The sequence below is a fragment of the Protopterus annectens genome, chromosome 3.part1, assembly GCF_019279795.1.
Source record: "Protopterus annectens isolate FY-2018-M chromosome 3.part1, PAN1.0, whole genome shotgun sequence".
In the NCBI taxonomy this organism is placed as follows: Eukaryota; Metazoa; Chordata; order Ceratodontiformes; family Protopteridae; genus Protopterus; species Protopterus annectens.
Genome location: NC_056732.1, coordinates 1,848,296,526 through 1,848,313,505, shown reverse-complemented (window position 1 = coordinate 1,848,313,505; position 16,980 = coordinate 1,848,296,526). Strand labels below are relative to the sequence as shown.

Genomic DNA, 16,980 nt, shown 5'->3' with positions numbered 1-16,980 from the left:
ACCAGGTCCCATTACATATACATGATTAATGTGACCGGTCCCCCTTGCATATACATGATTAATGTGACCAGTCCCCCTTACATATACATGATTAATGTGACCAGTACCCCTTACATATATATGATTAATGTGACCAGTCCCCCTTACGTATACATGATTAATGTGACCAGTCCCCCTACATGATTAATGTAACTAGTCCCCTTACATATACATGATTAATGTGACCGGTCCCCCTTACATATACATGATTAATGTGACCAGTCCCCCTTACATGTACAGGATTAATGTGATGTGGTCAGTCCCCCTTACATATACATGATGAATGTGACCAGTCCCCCTTACATACATATGATTAATGTAACCAGTCCCCCCTTACATACACATGATTAATGTTATCACATCCCCTTACATATACATGATTAATGTGACCAATCCCCCTACATGATTAATGTAACCAGTCCCCTTACATATACATGATTAATGTGACCAGTCCCCTTACATATACATGATTAATGTGACCAGTCCCCCTTGCATATACATGATTAATGAGACCAGTCCCCCTTACATACATATGATTAATGTGACCAGTCCCCCTTACATACACATGATTAATGTGACCAATCCCCCTACATGATTAATGTAACCAGTCCCCTTACATATACATGATTAATGTGACCAGTCCCCTTACATATACATGACTAATGTGACCAGTCCCCCTTGCATATACATGATTAATGAGACCAGTCCCCCTTACATACATATGATTAATGTGACCAGTCCCCCTTACATATACATGATTAATATGGCCACGACCCCTTACATATACATGACTAATGTGACCAGTCCCCCTTGCATATACATGATTAATGTGACCGTTCCCCCTTACATATACATGATTAATGTGACCAGGTCTCCTTACATCTGCATGATTAACGTGACCATTCCACGTACATATATATGATTAATGTGACCGCATCCCCTTACATGTACATGATTAAGGTGTCCGAGTCCCGTTACATATACATGATTAATGCAATCACGTCCCCTTACATACACATGATTAATGCGACCACGTCCCCCTTACATGCACATGGTTAATGTGACCAGTCCCCCTTACATCTTCTTCTTCTTTCGGCTTTTCTCGGTTAGGGGTTGCCACAGTGGATCACCTGTCCGCTCATGATTGGCAGTGGAGTTTTAGGTTTTGAGTTGCCAGTCCAGTGCCCAACCTTCCACAGAAGGCACACACATGCATGCACTCACTCACACCTAGGGCCAATCCACCTACAGCATGTCTTTGGGATGTGGGAGGAAACCGGAGCACCTGGAGGAAATTCACGCGACCACAGTGAGGACATGCAGACTCCGCACAGAAGCCACCCCAGCCAAGGATCGAACCACAGAACCTCTTGCTGTGAGGTGACAACGCTAACCACTGCACCACCGTGGCCACCCCCACAGTCTCTCTTACATACACATGATTAATGTGACCAGTCCCCTTATATATACATGATTAATGTGACTAGTCCCCTTACATATACATGATTAATGTGACCAGTCCCCCTTACATACACATAATTAAGGTGACCAGTCCCCCTTACAGACACATGATTAATGTGACTGGGTCCCATTCTTCCTGATAATAGCTGACCTTTTTATATTTAGGGGAGATTGTCACTTAGAGCTAAGCTAGGTGACTCCCATTTTTTGAACAGTACATGCATCCAGAGAAATTGCTTACAGTGAAAGCAAGTCACAGTGTTCATTTTTACAGAGCTTATGGATGTGCACAAGTAGCAGGAAAAATGAACATAAAGTTTGAGACCTCAGAACGTTGGATAACAATTTTCAGGAATTTTGTTAAATGCAGGCCTAGTGGCTAAAGTACATATACCTGATTGCTGTGGGTTGGCTGCAGTGGTAGGGAGAATGTTCTCGCTCTCAGAGCATGGTTCTGTGGTGTTTCAGTCTGGGGTCCTCACTGTCAAGCTTTTTCCTGAGTGGAGGAGTGAGGGCTGTTCTGTTCAGATACTAAATCCCTTCAGTTTCCAAGTGGTGAAGTCAGTGCAAGAGAGAGCCAGAGAGCTCTGGGCCTAGCTAGATAAAGGGCGGGATACTGGGAGGGATCATGTGGCATGGCAGCAAGCCAGTAACCTTAGAGCGGGGCGGTACCATGGGACCTAGGGTGGGGTTAGATGATTTAAGGGGCTGATGTAATCGGTATGGGTGTGGGGTATCAGTCAAGCTAGAAGGTTAGTGTGTGGCCCCCTTTTTCACTCCTAACAAGAACAACAAAAAAGGAAGTCCCAAGAACAGTAGAAAACATTTTCAAATAAGTTAAAGTTGCTGTTTAGGTTTGTGCACACCATGAGGTAAAAAGCATTTTCAAATGCGTGACAGTTACTGTTTACAGTTGTCATACACAGGGTCCAATGGCTGTTATTCTCCAATTTCTCTGAATTCTCCAAAATGAAGGCAAAAAAAGTATCAGCAAAAACCATGTCCAAAAGACACTTCACAACTGATAGTATAAAGCAAAGCTATTTATTGTACAAAATGTTAGCACTTTCACCCGAAGGCTTCCTCAGACATATAACAACTGCCAAACAATTAACATTTAAATAGTCATTGGGCCATTCTTATTGGTTAAAACACTAAACCTCATCATACATAATCAACATGTATTAAAGATAAAAATCACTCCTAAGAATTATAAAAGCATATTACACATAAAATAATACCTTTACATAACTTAGGCTGTTATAACCAATATACTAAAAAACGCATGATTGCTTATACATATTAAACAAAAATTAATAAACTAATGTCATGTACTACCATAGGGAAAGTACCCCTGCTAGTGTATAAATTATAACTAGTATAGTGCATGTAGAAGCTGCCAGTAAATTACAAACAAAACATATATCAAAGATATATTGAAGAATATATTAAAAAATATACATGTATAATATATAAACCTTGGCATAAGACACCAGACTCTAATAAACCCCATATTGACTATTTCCTAGGTCTAAAACCTCTCTTTTTCTTCAGGACAGGTCTAATATGTACTCTGTCATTAAGGCCAGGAATCTTATCTGCCCTACACCTAATAATCCACCTCATCTCATTTTCCAGGGTGAGATTAATCAGGTCCCCCCCTCTATCATTCATCAATACCTCCTGTATCACACAAAAAATAAAGTCATGTCGGGGCCCAGCTGACTTGATGTGTTTAGCCAGAGCATTCGTATCAGTACCTTGTCTTATATGATAAAGGTGTTCCCTAATTCTTTCTTTAAGGGCCCTATTAGTTTTCCCTGTGTAGAAGGAGGTGCATGCTGTACACCTGGCCAAGTATACCACACTCTTACTCATACAATTCATACCTGTCCTGAACTTAAATTCAAAATTGTTAACCGGGTGCACAAAGGTGATTCTAGTATCTATGGAACCACATTGATTGCAACCTCCGCATGGCCGTGTATTATACCCAAAGTCACATCGCTTGTTCACATCCAAACATACCTTCTTATAACATAACATACTCTTAAGGTTCGGTTTGTTCTTATAAGCAACCAAAGGTTCAAGACCTACAACATCCCTAACGGCAGAATCTAGGGTGAGTACCTCCCAACGTTTAGTCAAAAAACCTTTGATAACTGCTGCATCCTTGGTAAAAAACATGGGTGCTCTGACTGCCTGAGATGTGGTGGTGACATCTAAAACAACTGTATCAGTGTTATCTGAAAAATAAGGTCTCGCTTTACTAGACCTAAGACCACTCACATCTAAAGACAACCTATCAAAAGTCCTCTCATCATATCCCCTCTCAAGGAACATACTTCTCAACTTATTCGTCTCATCCACGAATCCTTCCTCACTGGGGTTTAATCTAGAGGCCCTCATAATCTGCCCCTTCATGACATTGTTGAATACATATGTGGGGTGCATACTATGTCTATGTAGCAACGTATTCCTATAACATAACTTGTGATGTATAGATGTATTCAATAACCCACTGGAAAGTCTAGTTAAGTCCACATCCAGAAATGAAATAGCCTCCCTGGAATAGCTCAAAGTGAACCTTAAAAAATTTGTGGAGTTATTAATCTCATTTGAAAATTTCAGTAGTTCATCCGTGTCTCCAAGCCAAATTAAAAAGAGGTCATCCACGAACCTCTTATAAAAACCCACCTTTTCTTTAAAACAACTCGTCTTAAAAAGAAAATCCTCTTCCCAACTGGCCATTACTATGTTGGCGTAGCTATTGGCACATGAAGTGCCCATAGCTACGCCATCATTTTGCAAATATATCCCATCACCAAACATAAAAACATTGTTGTTCAATATAGTCTCCAAAAATAAACTAATCAAATCAATACACTTGTCAGTATATGTAGATCTGGAGTGCAAATACCGTTGAAAATATGAAATACCTACATCATTCGGTATAACTGTAAACAGACTCACTACATCGAACGTAACCAATAAATAGTCCCTGAAAGTGTCCAAACCTTTCATATAACCATATAATTCAAGCAAAAATTGCTTTTCTATCTTTTAATATATGCGGGTTTGCATCAACCAAAGGTCGGACAAAATATTCAGTACATATGGACATTGGTTCCGTAAGCCAGCCTTGCCCTGCAACAATAGGTCTCATTGGAGGATTACGTAATGATTTGTGCACTTTAGGAAGACCCTGTATGACCGGTATCCGTGGGTTGTTGACCTTCAAATATTTATATAAATCCAAAGATATATCCTCACTTAACAACAAGTCATCCAACATGTTGAAAACCACAAACACTTTATCAGTGACTATTTCCATGTTAATCTCACAATAAAAAGCGCTCTCCCCCAATAATTCCTTCATACTTGCTACATAGCTGGAGGAATCCATCAACACTATCGGTCCACCCTTATCTGCTGGCCTAATGATAATACTAGGGTCCGCTCTCAGTGTGTTCAAGGCTCGTCGCTGGTTATAATTCAAATTCTGTTTGTAACTGGGCTTCCTTTTATCACAAAAATACTCATATATATCATTTTCAACTAATCTTGAAAAAGTATCCAAAAGCGGATGTAAATGTGGTATATATAAACTATTCATATGAAAACTCACATCATCAGTCCTTCTATCACTTAACCTATAATCTAGTTTCAATTGTAGATTTCTAACAAACATTTTCACATCAATAATAGAATCTACTAGATCCCCATGGTTGGTGGGAATAAAACTTAAACATTTATTTAATACTTGCTCCTCATACACACTCAACACCCTCTGTGTGAGATTAATAATTAGCGAGTTACTGTTCTCTCCCACATTTTTTTCAAGGTTGGGCCTGACATCTCGTTCCCTGACCCCTTCCTCTTGTGGCGACCCCTGCTCATAGATCTCTGTCTCCCTATATGTTGGGGTTGTGCTATGGGGAAAGGAGCAAAATGTGTCTGTGAGTTAGAGGTGGTGGTAGCATGGTCCTGTGTAGGTGTCTTCCTTCTGACCACAGCTTCAACAGCTGCCACCTGTCCTACTCCATTGTTAGTGAGATCTATATGCCCCCTAAAGCCAGTGTTCTCTAAACCATGTACAATCTCCTTATGGTTACTAGCAGCTGTAGAAGGAGATTCAACACAGTTTAATGACGTTGTAGTATTATTAGACACGTTATTAACCACTCTCTTATTAAAATCATTATCATTGTTTTCAGAATTGTTAACCACATCCATTATTGGAGTCTTATCAGACACAATATTATTAAAAGCATTTATGGTATTGGCAGCATGCACATTATTATGAGGCCTAGGCCAAGTGAAAACATGATTATTCTTAAAATCTATAGCATCTCTTAAACTTTTATTTTTCTTTTGCTCTAACAAGCGCTTCTCAAATAAAGAAACATTGTCAAGCACCTTGTCAAGCATTAGATCCACAGTATCATTCAAATACTTCAATTTTATACTATCATAAAGTTCATTAACAGTCCTCCTTAACGTCTCCTCTTCCGATGTATGAAAGTCTATTAACAGTCTCATGTAGTTGAAACTGAGCTCTAAGTTAAGCTGTTGCCACTTAAACAAAAGTTCTGGAAACGTATTACCTGAAGTAGGCATTTTTGACACTCGCAATCCATGTGGCACTATCTTCTTCACTAAACACGCCTCAAAGTGCTGGCGTTGTATTTGAAGTCTCTTCAGCTTAATACAGTCCATTTCTAACTTGTTTAAGTCCTCCGTTAAATTAAAACTAATACCATCTTCCGAGTTCTCCATAGCAGGTTCCAAACAAGGATCATATAACATTAATAGGTTGTCTCTTCCCCTCGCACAATCTTGAATCTTTGCCTTCATTTTGGAGAATTCAGAGAAATTGGAGAATAACAGCCATTGGACCCTGTGTATGATTCTGTGTTTTAGTTCAACTGTTATTTATATCATAGCAACAGGGTCTGAGCTCCGTTGGCTTGGTGCGGTGTTGTTTTTACTTTTACTGTTTACTGTTGTACCTATGTACAGATCACAGAATATATAGTACTGCATGCATGTCCTGTGTCTTCTATGCTCACTGTTCTTCTAAATCTGAACATATGCTTATTGAGGATTGTGACACTCCACCACTGAACCAGTAATCAAGGAGCCTCAATCGTCACCACTGGCGACAGTGGGGGTCATTCTCTGGGAGGATGACAAACACCCACACAGTATTTCTAGATGCAACTCTCTGAATCAAGTACAATTTCCATTAAGAGCACACAGACACCACAGTCACTCCAGGGCTGGTTTCTCCCTCTTTCTCCACATCCTCAGTAAGACTCCCCACTGGCACAGCTATAGAGTTGAGATCTCAGTTGAGTGGCCAAGCCAAGACTTCCAGCACCCTCTCTGTCCAACCAGTGCTTTGTGTCCCTCCCCATGTAGCTGACACATGCACTCTTTGTGGTTTGATACACACACACACACACACACACACACACACTCACACACACACATACACACATGTTTACTAGCTATGTCCCCTTCTGCCCAGGCTATAAGGTAGTTATCATTGCCACCAGCCAGCTCCTTATCAGCTACTTTAAGGCCCTTACAAGGGTACCCAATATACTGAATGTAATATTATTATTAACACAAATGGTAGTTTGAGCAAGAGGAAGGCTATTAGGAGTGGCCCACACAGTGTCACCAAATAAATTTGCAAGTACTGTCAAAACTTATTTCTTAGACAGATCAGCCACAATTGAAAGGTTTAAATATATTAAATAATAAATAATAAAAGAACAAGATGAAAGTAAATGTATATTCAGAGTGACATCCGAGTTCAAAACCATGGAAAATATTTAAACAACATTGCAGGACAGTCTCAAATAAATAAAGGAAATCATCTAAACTAGGATTCACTCTATTCCTATCTTATCTAAGAGAATTATAATATTCCCTACTAACTTATTAGAACAAGGCAGATGTGTGGAGAATGGTTTTCCTTGATGTTGTCATGTCCAAGACAGAGTACATAATGCACTGTCTCACTTAGAGACTTCTCAAAATAATATCTAAACTATTACTCCTGAGATGCTTGCAGAATGACATCACTTCTTGTCAACTGACTTTAGTTCCCAAGCTAAACGTCCATTGCTAGAAGCTGTCAGCATTTGGAATCTATCTATAAAAACATACAGACAAGGGCTTTTTTTCTCAGATCTTTGGAAGATGCTGGAAGTCAAAAAACAATTACATTCCTTCATGCTTTCATGACTAATAATTAGATTACCCTAAAGCAATGCTTAATGTTTCCTAGCATAGGCTTTCTGTCTCTAGCTGCACTGAAAACTGAAAGATAGCCTCTTTATTGCATAGACTACAAAGTAATTTAATTTCAGCTATTTTTCTGAAGTTAACTTCCTGTAGTCCAGTTTCCACTGTTAAAATATATACATTTAAACAGTTACAGTTACAGTAGTGCATGTACATTTCTGTGCTTTTCCAGTAGGGCACACTGTGGTTACATTTTAAGTACAAACACTTTATAAAATACATTTTTTAACACACGTCCAGTTTGATATACACATGACATACAGTTATAATACATTTGTAACACAAGCTTCTTACACCAATCATTTCAATATTCACCAGTGACATATAATTATTTAGAAACTTCCAGATAGCTGTGCTAGCAGTATCTCCCTTTGTCACAAGGATATTCAGAAGTGTACTTCAGACATTCACCAATGACATTGGTGAAGTCTGCGTATGGTCTGGTGTGCTCTACCCATGAGTCTGCTGTTCTAATGTCAAAGGCATATTTGTCAGTACCTCACTAAACTTTACTCTTGTTGCTTTTACAGGGGATATTACTTTCCTTAATGGTGTAAACCTTCAGCTGGCCCTGATCTTTAACCTGTTAAAACCTTCTCTACCATGAGACTGTTCTCTATGTGATGCTATGAATGACTCAGTTGCTGAAAGGTGCTTTTGAAATGTACCACCGTACACTAAATTGGATACTTTTGTTAAGGAATTTTTTCTTTTCTTTTATTTATTTATTTATTTTTTGTGTATTTGACACTTGTTTACTGGGAAACTTTGGCTAGGTTGTTGCCCATTTTCAGTGGAGGATCAGGGAGAAGAGCTCCAAACACAATTTTTATTTATTTATTTATTTAATATTTGTTGACCAGGAAAGTCCGACTAAGACAGAGACTATTTTCAGCAGAGGCCAAGGGAGAAACGCTCCAGATGCATGTCTTTAGAATGAATTTAGAATTTAGAACACTAAGTAATAATGGCAAAGACATATCCATGAGTAGATATCAGTGCAATTTAATATTGGTTTAAAAATAAACGGTACGACATAGGAACACAGCTTTGGTATCTACAGTAATCAGGGGATAAGAAATAATTCAGTTTAAATATTGTCTAGGGATAAAGTATACACAGTATAGGATTGTTTGATGTGTACAGTAGCTGTATGATGTGCTAGGATAATACATAATTTAGGTCTGACAGGAAAATAAAGTCATAAGAGAGAAGAGGGAATTCATGAGAGAGTTTGAGAGAGTTATAAAGATGGATAACATGAGAAGAATGAAAAAAGAAGGAGAGAGAGTGGAAGAGGGTAGCTGGGATAAGTGAGCGGAAGAAGGAATAGGGTGTAAAATGAGTAGAGTGAGGGGTGATTGATAATGAGAATAAACTGCAGTTAGCATAAAAGAGGGGCAGATAGAGGGATGGAGAGGGAAAATAAGGGGTAAAGTGTAGTTAGGAGAAGGTGATTTTTATTTTCCATATTAAAGTTGGTAAATTTCCATTCAGTTTAGCTGTTAAAGCAAGGTGTTGCTTTTTTCAGCTGCATTTAATTTCAACTTAACATGTGTAAAGACATTTCACATGTTACTCAGCCAGACAGATGACCACCTCAGATATTTCACACCTCAGTAGCTGTATCGTTGTTGACTTAGCTCAGTTCTTCAGTTCACATAACTGTGACATTTTACACCTCAGTAGCTCTATCACTGGTGACATAACTCAGCTCAGTAATTCAGTTCACATCACTGTGACATTTCACACCTCAGTAGCTGTATCACTGGTGACATAACTTAGCTCATTGCTTCAGTTCACATCACTGTGACATTTCACATCTTGGCAGCTGTATCACTGGTGACATGACTTAGCTTGGTGCTTCAGGTCACATCCCTGTGATATTTCACACCTCTGTAGCTGTATCACTGGTGACATGAGTCAGCTCAGTAATTCAGTTCACATCACTGTGACATTTCACACCTCTGTAGCTATATCTCTGGTGACATAACTCAGCTAAGTAATTCAGTTCACATCACTGTGTCATTTCACACCTCAGTAGCTCTATCACTGGTGACATAACTTTGCTTAATTCCACAGGTCACATCCCTGTGATATTTCACATCTCACTAGCTGTATCACTTCTGACATAACTCAGCTCAGTAATTCAGTTCACATCACTGTGACGTTTCACACCTCTGTAGCTGTATCACTGGTGAAATAACTTAACTCAGTGCTCCAGTTCACATCACAGTGACATTTCACACCTCGGCAGCTGTATCACTGGTGACATAACTCAGCTCAGTAATTCAGTTCGCATCACTGTGACATTTCACACCTCAGTAGCTGTATCACGTCTGACATAACTCAGCTCAGTGCTTCAGTTCACATCACTGTGACATTTTACACCTCAGTAGCTACATCACTTCTGACATAGCTCAGTAATTCAGTTCACATCACTGTGACATTTCACACCTCAGTAGCTGTATCACGTCTGACATAACTCAGCTCAGTGCTTCAGTTCACATCACTGTGACATTTTACACCTCAGTAGCTACATCACTTCTGACATAGCTCAGTAATTCAGTTCACATCACTGTGACATTTCACACCTCAGTAGCTTTATCACTGGGATATGCCTTGGCTCAGTGCTTCGTTTCACATCACTGTGACACGTCACATCTCAGTAGCTATAACACTGATGGCAGGACTTTATTCAGTTCTTCAGTTCACATCTCATTTGAATTGATCCTTAGAGAAGGCTTACTGACTTGTGGAGGCATACCACAGCATAAACAAGTTATTTTTAAAGTCATAGGGGTGGTATATTCTTTTAAGCTGATGAAATGTGGGATACTTTATTTGTTTGTTTGTACATATTTTCAACCCCCTGCTATAAAGCCCGCTTTAGCGCGCTTTTGCGTGATTTAGCATGGAGTTGCCCATAGAGCACCATCGGGCAGCGCCAGTTAAACAAGGTTAAACTATTTCTGGCTCCGTAAAGTCTGCTCTTCAATTTTTCCCTTAGAACTTCTCTACTTGCAATCTAAACAGTCTATTCTCTATCTCAAAAGCTCAGCACTTGCTCCTAAAGCATTTTTATATAGGTAAAGTACTTATATACTAAACAAAGTACTACATTAGCCTAGAATCCCCTTGAGTACCCATTTCCCTATAGGTCCCTTCTGACTCAGTTACACAGCAAACTTTTTCACTTTTTCTAGCATGTCGAAGGGTCAGTTGCTAGCGTCCTCTCCTGTTCAGCTGGTGAATCTGGGCATCTTGAGGCAATGTTACAATTGCCTCATGTACACAGACAACCCACTCCTTCTCCCACAAAACACAAATACATGTGAGAGATGCAACTATATAGCCAAACTGGAGGCTGAGCTCTCTCAACTCAGGACTGGCAAGACCAGACAGGAGGAGAAGGAAACCACACACACCATAAACCCAGTTTCACATAGAACTATCACAACTGCAAAACAAACACATAAACACACAAAGACATACTCGGAGGCACTGATCAAAAATCTACCAAAACTACAGAGGCCTCCAAAGCAGACACCCAAGCAACTGCCACCTCAAGACATAAGACATGCAACACATAGTTCTCAAAGTCAGTGTGCTAAACAGTCACAGCCCTTAAGGCCAAACACAATGCCAGACACACTTGTTATAGGTGACTCCATAGTCAGACACACTGACGTCCCACTCACCAGACTGAACAAGGAAAAGATCACAGTAAGCTGCCTGTCAGGCACTAGAATCCGCCACATAACACAAGCACTCAGGTCACTCCACAGCAAGTACAAGTATGACTCAGTCATTGTCCATGCCGGTGTGAACAACCTGAGATGTACCTCCCTGGACTACATGAAAAGAGACATAGAGGAGCTCTCAGATTATGTAGCCCAGGCTGGTATGACCCTGACCCTGAGCAGTATCCTACCCTCACCAAGAATGATGCCACAATACAGAGACAAAATGATCAGCTTTAATAATTGGCTTAATTACTGGTGTCATTCTAAGGGGGTCCAATGTCTGTCTGCCTGGGATGACATGCTTGACAAGCCACGCTGCTTCACAAGGGACGGCTTGCACCTGTCATCCCTGGGCTTCCGGATAATGGCAAAGGCTCTTGCCACCCCCATAGTGCCTTTTTTAGGCAAGGCTCAAATGATAAACCTACCGCCCTACAAAACAAAAATGGAGAAAAACTAAGGGTAATACTGCTCAATGCCAGAAGTCTAAACCTCAAGATGTACACCCTCGAAGCCCTCCTCAGTATGGAGAACATTGATGTCTGTGCTGTGACTGAAACCTGGTTCAAGGCTCCTGAGAGCACCCCAGCACTATCAGGTTATACCTCATATCATGTGTTCCGGCCCCAAAATCCGGACCGAACCACAAAAGGAGGGGGAGTATCCATATTCATAAAGGATACCCACACCTCCAGGTTAGTGGCAATGCACGAAGCATCGGAGACCATCCAGGTGCAATTAACCATAGGTAAAACTGCCCTACAGTTTGTAGCATGCTACAGACCACCCTCTCAAACTCAGGAAACCCACACAGCCTTCCTGAAGACACTGGAGAGTATAAATGTCTCTCCAAACACCATCATATTGGGTGACTTCAACTACCTAAACATAGACTGGGAACATTACTCAAGCCCCAACACCCTAGCCCAAAGGTTCCTGGAGTTCATAAATTCAAATGCTATGGAACAACTAGTCACCATTCCCACAAGAGGAGAAAATATACTAGACCTGATCATCACAAACATGGGGACAAAATGCTCCACACCGGAAGTATATCCCTCATTTGTGAGATCAGACCATAAATTAATCTCACTGGAGATCCACATCCCGCCCCCAACCCCAGCAAAAAAGACCACAGTGAAGAACTTCTCAAAGCAAACTTCACACTTCTTAAGACTGGAGTGGTATCCTTCAAGGCCCCGAGCCAGTGGAAACCACAACCCACACTGCTGAAACCCTTACAAATGCCTTCTCTGAGCACCTCCAGGAATGTATGGATCAAGCAATCCCTAATAAAATCAAGACCCTTTCCACAAAAGGCAGGCGCCCGGTCTGGTGGACCCCAGCCATAAACAAGCTCTACAACAAGAGGAGAAAGCTACTACATGACAGAGCAAAATCCCTAAAAGGGAAGCCATCTCTGATCAATACTAGCAAAAAACTACGATCACTCATAAAATCATCCAAGGCCAACTTTGAGAGAAAAATCGCTAATGACACAAAAGGCCTTCTTTAGCTATGTTAGAAACCTGGGTGGAAACTCGCAGATATGCTCAGAATTAGTCCAAAATGATACAAAAATCACTGAACCCACAGACATTGCCAACATACTGGCAGACAGGTTCAGTGCAAATTTCTCCCCTCCCTCCCCCCCAAAAGGAGAAATATGTATCCCACCAGAGTCTAGCCTCCCAAACATCTCAGATGCCCAGGTGAGAGCTGCTCTCTCTAAAGCAAAAAACACAGCATCAATGGGACTGGACGGTGTCCCCGGCTGTGTGCTACACAAACTCAATGAGGAACTAAACCCACACATAAGGCTGCTGTTTAATCTTAGCCTTACTACAGGATCGTGCCCAAAGAATGGCGTGCAGCAACTGTGGTCCCACTCCACAAAGGCGGTGCTTCTCGGACCCTGAAATTACCGCCCCATAAGCTTGATGAGCCTTGTCTGCAAAGCTATGGAGAGGATCATAATGGAACTCATAAATAAAGACATTGGGGACCTACAGACACTGGATCCTACCCAATTTGTCTTTGTCAAGGGCAGATCCTGCCTCTTGAACTTGGTCGACTTTTGAAACAGTCACTAAGGCCATTGATGAGGTAAGCAGTTCACACAGCCTACCTTGACCTAGCAAAGCGTTTGACACAATACCCCACTCGGGCATCATAGAAAAGCTCACCAGCTTAGATGTAAACCCATATGTCACAAGATGGGTTGCAAACTGGCTCAAGGACAGAACAAACAGGGTTAGAGTTGCTGGTGCCATGTCAGACTCTAAGCCGGTCTGGCGGTGTCCCACAGGGCTCAGTCCTGGACCCCTCTTGTTCGGCATTTATTTTTCTGAAGTGCAGGCAAACATAGGGGATTGTGGCTGACAAAATTTGCAGATGACTGCAAACTGGGCACCATAATTGACACTCCATCAGACACAGACATCCTCCAGAGAGGTCTCATAGAAATGGATAACTGGTGCCAGAGCCATGGCCTTAAGCTAAATGCCAAAATGTATAGTCATACCCTTTGGGAAAAACAAGGTAACCCCTAATTACCACATAGGTGGTAATCCATTAAACACGGAAGAAGTTATCAGGGACCTGGGGACCCAAGTTGACAGTAACCTCTCTTTTGACACTCACATTGCCAAAGTGGTTAGGAAGACCTTCTACATTGCCCACCTGATCATGAAGGGATTCACATCCAGATCAGGAGAGGTCATTGTACCCCTGTACCCTTCACTTATCAGACCAATGATTGAGTACAACGCCCCATTCGGAATGTACCTTACCCGACACCTGCAGCAGTTGGAAAGACCCCAAAAGTTCCTCACCAAAAGGATAAAGGGGCTCAAACATATGTCATACGCTGCCCGACTGAAGAAATTCCAGCTCTATTCAGTCGCATACCGTCTGCTCACAGGTGATCTGTGCCTGACATACAAGGCCATGTCCAACCCAGAATTAATGGACATGCTCCACCTCAAAAAATCCAAATCCACCAGAGCCACGAGAGCAAGAGACTTAAACCTCAACACAGATATAAATAGGACGTGCTGGAGGGATAGATTCATCTCCCAGAGACATCTCCCTACACTATGGAACAGAATCCCAGTCCATGTGAGGCAGAGCCCCTCACTGACTCTGTTCAAGAGAAATCTTGACGAGTGGATGGGAGATCGTAGGTTTACCCCGGGAATCATCTCTGTGTCACTGCTGGACAGAGGCACAGCAAACTAATGGGTATAGTATTCTCATCCTAAGGGGTGGTGAAAGCCACACACACTCTGGCTAGGCTTATAAATGCCCTAGGGCAGATAGCCTAGTATGAACCTATGAACCTATGAACCTATATGTATGCATGTAGTTTTTGTTTGTAGCCAACTTATATGCACTGATGACCTACTGGGACTTTTGTCTTCATGAGCTAAACTGCTGTGTTTTTTTTCTTTATCTATCTGAAGAGCCCTAGATTTTATGCAGTAAGGGTTGAGCAGGCACCCTCTGAGTTATGTGCACACACTGTCTTGTGGTCTTTAGTACACAGATTGACCACTTGTAACACATGCTTATCACTTGTGCACAAAGTTCAGCATAAGGAGACTCCATCATTTCATTCTGTAGGCACATTATCTAGGGTGGCCATGGTGGTGCAGCAGTTAGCGTTGCCACCTCACAGCAAGAGGTTCTCTGGTTTCATCCTTGGCTGGGGTGTCTTCTGTGAAGAGTCTGCATGTCTTCCCTGTGGTCGCGTGGGTTTCCTTCGGGTGCTCCAGTTTCCTCCCACATCCCAAAGACATGCTGTAGGTGGATTGGAAACTCTAAATTGGCCCTAGGAGTGTGTGCGTGTATGTGCCGTCTGTAGAAGGTTGGGCCCCTGGCTGGCAACTTGACACTGTAAAACTCCACTGCCAATCATGAGCGGACAGGTGATCTGCTGTGGTGACCCCTAACCGGGAAAAGACAAAAGAAGAAGAAGAATCTGAACAGCCCTAGAATTTATGCAGTAAGGGTTGAAAAGGCACCCTCTGAGTTATGTGCACACACTGTCTTGTGGTCTTTAGTATACAGATTGACCACTTGTAACACATGCCTGTCACTTGTTCACAAAGTTCAGCATAAGAAGACTCGATCATTTCATTCTGTAGGCACATTTGACTTTGTGTTTCTCATAAATATTCCCCCAAACCAAAACTAGTCTCCATCACATTTCCTTCTGTACTCCATCATCTGCATTTTGATGGCAGTTTCTGCCAGTTTCAGGACTAATGCAGATGTCCCTCAATTAATTGTCAAATTACTTGCATATCTTACTAAATTAGATGAGTATTCATGTTATATAGTCCAGTACCATGTAAGAAACTCGTATATTGTTCTAAAGTAATTCTGTGTATTCTGTATAATTGACGATGGATGACTGAATTTGAACAGTTAAATGGTAAGAGCTATAGCCCTGTCTAAATATTTGCTGAAGATATATCTATTATACATTTGTTTATTTAGCATAGTTTGGTGAACATTGTTCTGTTGTTATGTTACTGTGTTGAAGTTTTTGTCATGTCTTCCCAGTGTTCTGGTTGTCATTTAATTTGCATTTACTTCTGCCTAGGGAAGTAAATACTGTGGGGAAAAATAGCCAGGGAATTGTTATGGTTAGGCTTGTATAGGCCCTGGGGCTGATAGCCTAGTACCAACCTATGAACCTATGCCTAGGGTTGTAATTGGAAAAATGCTGTACAGATTTCTTAATTTTCCAGGTTAATTAATATAAAGTAAAGAATGCATATAGGTTATACTTAAGGCTTCTGAACTTCTGCATCAAGACAGCACCTGGTGCTACACACCTTCCATACGTATAATAACAATGTGGCTATGCTTCTCTTGAGAACTGTAATGCTGTTCCTGCCAAGAGAGACTGAAGACGTAACAGTACAAGAACATGTACAGTAGTGATTTGACTCCAGAATTATCACTATCCATCAGCTATGAATGATTAAAGCTGTTGTAAGCACAGTACAGATATTCCTGATACACTTTTTTTTAACAGTAGTTTCTGCTGATTTTGATTTCCAGGGTACAACATACCAGCGGAACGTCTTTGGCTTCTTATTAATATAGATGAGACAGTCCCATCTGATGGCAGTGAAGGAGGAATGGTGGTGCAACAAAGTCAGCTTCCTGACAGTGGTATCTACAGTAAGTACACGTTCAGATAATTAAATGGCCAGCTTGCTGACAGCGACATCAGCAGTAAGTGCAAGTTCAGATAATTAACTGGTCAGCTTCCTGGCAGCAGTATTAGCAGTAAGTACAAGGTCAGATAATTAACTGGTCAGATTTCTGACAGCTGTATCAGCAGTAAGTACAAGGTCAGATAATTAACTGGTCAGCTTCCTGACAGCTGTATCAACAGTAA

At 41.2% G+C, this 16,980-nt stretch overlaps 1 protein-coding gene across 1 annotated transcript in view; it reads left to right on the top strand.

Moving 5' to 3' along the window:
• The window catches only part of LOC122797918 (neurotrophin receptor-interacting factor homolog), a 116,933-nt gene extending 100,153 nt beyond the window's left edge, over positions 1–16,780 (top strand). Inside the window, exon 3 of the mRNA XM_044066437.1 lies at positions 16,638–16,780. Within this exon, the coding sequence (XP_043922372.1) occupies positions 16,638–16,780 (143 nt within the window). The remainder of the gene's footprint in view (positions 1–16,637) is intronic.
• The last annotated feature ends 200 nt before the right edge of the window (positions 16,781–16,980 follow it).